At 40.5% G+C, this 3,893-nt stretch overlaps 1 protein-coding gene across 1 annotated transcript in view; it reads right to left on the reverse strand.

The window, feature by feature from the left end:
* Window positions 1-3,893, reverse strand: part of tmem178b (transmembrane protein 178B) — a 40,761-nt gene that overhangs the window by 15,312 nt on the left and 21,556 nt on the right. The window contains exon 5 of the mRNA XM_037695977.1: window positions 419-453. Within this exon, the coding sequence (XP_037551905.1) occupies window positions 419-453 (35 nt within the window). The remainder of the gene's footprint in view (window positions 1-418; window positions 454-3,893) is intronic.

The raw sequence follows: 3,893 nt of genomic DNA on the forward strand, positions 1-3,893 counted from the left end.
TGAACTACTGATAAATAACACTGAACAACTGATAAATAACACTGAACAACTGATAAATACCACTGAACTACTGACAACAACATCAAGACACATGTGTGACAACTAATATGTTTATTGTCTACTGTTGCTGTACTATGTGGCTGTATCATGTATGATACGGTATCAGTGTATCTGTCGTATACACACGGTCACGGTTACATCCAACAAAAGTATAAATTGTAAAATCAAAACAGTAATAAGATCTAAGATATGAACTAAGAAATATGTTAAACTAAGAATACACTAAGCACTAGTAGTACAAAAACAATACACTGAACAGCAGCACGAACATGAGTCTGTGTGAGCAGATGAGTACAAATTCATCCTACTTGCACGATTATATTCTACCATGTTGTTGTTTACCATATTTCTTTTGGACCTTGTAAATATTATATTTCTTTTCATTTTTTGGAACTTTATTTTGTCCCCTTATTGCACGCTTTATTATTTCTTCTTTTGTGTTAGAGTCAAATTAGTTCTTCTCATCCTGAACATTTCATTGAACTGTTGACCTTGTGCTAAACTGCATTGATAAATAAACAACACAACATACCCATCATGCACTGTGGAAAGAAACTACTTCTGCTCAGAACCAGTGTGATCCAGATCATCCATCCATCATCCATCCATCCATCATCCATTCATCATCCATCCATCCATCATCTATCCATCCATCCATCCATCATCTATCCATCCATCCATCCATCATCCATCCATCCATCCATCATCCATCATCCATCCATCATCTATCCATCTATCCATCATCCATCCATCCATCCATCCATTCATCCATTCATCCATCATCCATCCATCCATCATCTATCCATCCATCCATCCATCCATCCATCCATCCATCCATCCATCATCCATCATCTATTCATCTATCCATCCATCCATCATCCATCATCCATCCATCATCTATCCATCTATCCATCCATCATCTATCTATCCATCCATCCATCCATCCATCCATCCATCCATCCATCCATCCATCCATCCATCCATCCATCCATCCATCCATCCATCCATCATCTATCATCTGGGCAGGACACCTGGACATGTCTCCACTCCATCACAGGGACACCTAGTGACAATTTAGAGTTACCAGTCAGTCTAACATGCATGTTTTTGGAGGAAACCGGAGCACCTGGAGAAAACCCACGCAGCACAGAGAGAACATGCAAACTCCACCCAGAAAGGTCCTCAGTCGGGATTTGAACCGGTGTAACCTGCTCGCTGAGAGGCAGCAGCTCTACCAAGTGATCCACCGTGCTGCCCCTGATCCAGATCAGCTCATGTTTTATTTACATTTGTTATATTCTTATTTTGCATAACGCTCATTGACTACGTCTACACAGACTAGCAGTACTTCTTTGTCCCCCATCGCTGTCAGGTTTGAACAGGGAATGTTTGTGGTTTTAGATGCGTGAGCTGCAATAAACTACCATCATTTCCAGACTGATGAGTGCGCCTGAATATAAGCCACGCCCACTAAATAAAAAGAACAAAATAATTTTGTATAGGCCGTGCTTGTCTATGAGCCACGGTTGTCCACGTTGCAACATGAGATATTTACGCAGAAAGATTTTTTTAAACCTCTAATTAAATACATAAAATGAGAAGAGTCATGACAAAACCTAAACCAGTGTGGCAGCAGCACAAAGACGGCCCAGATGTGCATTTTCTTCTGAAGCTCACAAACATCTTCCAGAACAACTCGTTCTGTGACGCTCTGCATGATGTTCAAAGAAAATAATAAACTACAGCTGCGCCGAAATGTTTGGAAGTTCAGTTAAATGGCAGTTTTTGCTTCACGTTAATCCACGCGAGCAGTAAAGCAGAAAGTCATCATCCTCCCAGCAGAGCGCTGGATGAAGTTAGAAAGAAGAATTCTGTAATCCTTAGCTGTCTGAGAGGATGAAGAGGAGGAAGGCAGAGCAAATGAGACATCAGAGGAGCTGCTTCATGAAGAAGCTACGGAGTCTTCAAAAATGTCTCTGCCTCTGCGTGGTGTCTACAGTCCAACCCGTCCTGAACAATCTGAGGTCAAGTTTGGACCCAAGGATGAAAACTTCCATGATAGTTGATCAATAACAAAACCAAAGACAGCAGAATTACACAAGACGGTACAGAACCACGATGGCTGCCTGCAGCTGAGAGAGGACCCACAGAATCCATGGACCGATGAGACGAGTGGTGACAGGTGAGAGCAGTCATACAGGGAGCAGGTGTGAGTGGGCGGGGCATGATGGACTGAGGAGCAGGTATTAATCCTGGCACAGATAATGCACCACAGTCAGCAGCACCACAACTTATAGAAGAAATGACGAGTCAGCACTACAGTTATAGAAGAAATGATGAGTCAGCACTACAGTTCTAGAAGAAATGACAAGTCAGCATTACAAGTCATAGAAGAAATGACGAGTCAGCACCACAAGTTATAGAAGAAATGATGAGTCAGCACCACCAGTTATAGAAGAAATGATGAGTCAGCACTACAGTTCTAGAAGAAATGACAAGTCAGCATTACAAGTCATAGAAGAAATGACGAGTCAGCACCACAGTTATAGAAGAAATGATGAGTTAGCACTACAATTATAGAAGAAATGATGAGTCAGCATTACAAGTCATAGAAGAAATGACGAGTCAGCACCACAAGTGATAGAAGAAATGACAAGTCAAACCACAATTTATAGAATAATTGATGAGTCAGCACTACAGTTATAGAAGAAATGATGAGTCAGCATTACAAGTCATAGAAGAAATGACGAGTCAGCACCACAAGTGATAGAAGAAATGACAAGTCAAACCACAATTTATAGAATAATTGATGAGTCAGCACCACAAACTATAGAAGAAATGAGCCAGTACCACGAATTAGAGAAAAAAATGATGAGTCAGCACCAGAAATTAGAGAAGAAATGATGAGTCAGTATCACTGGTGGTGTGTTGTGTGTTCATACAATGTATTGTTTGGCATTTAACTAGTTCCACAATTTGTGTTCTGTTTCAACAACTCATATGGAAATGTTGGGCTCATTCAGGACATTTCTGCTGTCACTTTTGGTATTGGAATAAATTTCACTTTTTTGAATATTTAGCTTCATTGGTCATGTTTTTTTCATTGAAAATGAAGGGAAGGGAAGTCTGAGACTGTCATCATTGTATGTTCCCATACAATGGCAAAATTAGTTCTCTGCATTTAACCCATCGCACCTGGGATGCACCCAGGTGGGGAAGTGGGCAGCTATGTAAGCGCCCGTGGAGCATTTAGGGATTAGACACACTCAGAGACACCACGACATGTGGAAATTCATCCAACCTTTATTTAGACAGGTTAATCCCACTGAGCCTCGAGGACTCATTTACAAGAGAGACCTGATTTAACAAAGAAAGATGACAACAATGGACAACAGCAACAACAATAAACAGTTATAAAAAGTCATACTGCAGTTTTTTTTTTTTTTTTTTTACTAATAGGATGGCTAAAAGAAAAAGGTAACAAAAAAAAAACCAGCTAGATTCTAAGGCGAATGTAGAAAACTCAAAACAGGAACCTAAAAAAGTTAAATCTGGTCCTCTGGACATTCAAAAAAACAAAACAAAGCAAAACAACAAAAAAATGTAGAAACGTTTTGTCTCTCATCCTGAGGACTTCCTCAGTCTGAGGTGCTGTATTCAGCTCAGTCTCTTAAATAGCACCTTCTCAGAGTGGATCAACCAGTTTGCTGCTGACAACCAGAACCAGCTGATCACATGCTCAAGAAGGACCATCAGCCTAACAATGGATCATTAGCACACTGATGGCTGTTTACTGTTCACAGAGGGCTGAGTGATTGCTAGTATCACTCAGC

Source organism: Nematolebias whitei, chromosome 22 (assembly GCF_014905685.2).
Source record: "Nematolebias whitei isolate Nwh7 chromosome 22, NemWhi1, whole genome shotgun sequence".
In the NCBI taxonomy this organism is placed as follows: domain Eukaryota; kingdom Metazoa; phylum Chordata; class Actinopteri; order Cyprinodontiformes; family Rivulidae; genus Nematolebias; species Nematolebias whitei.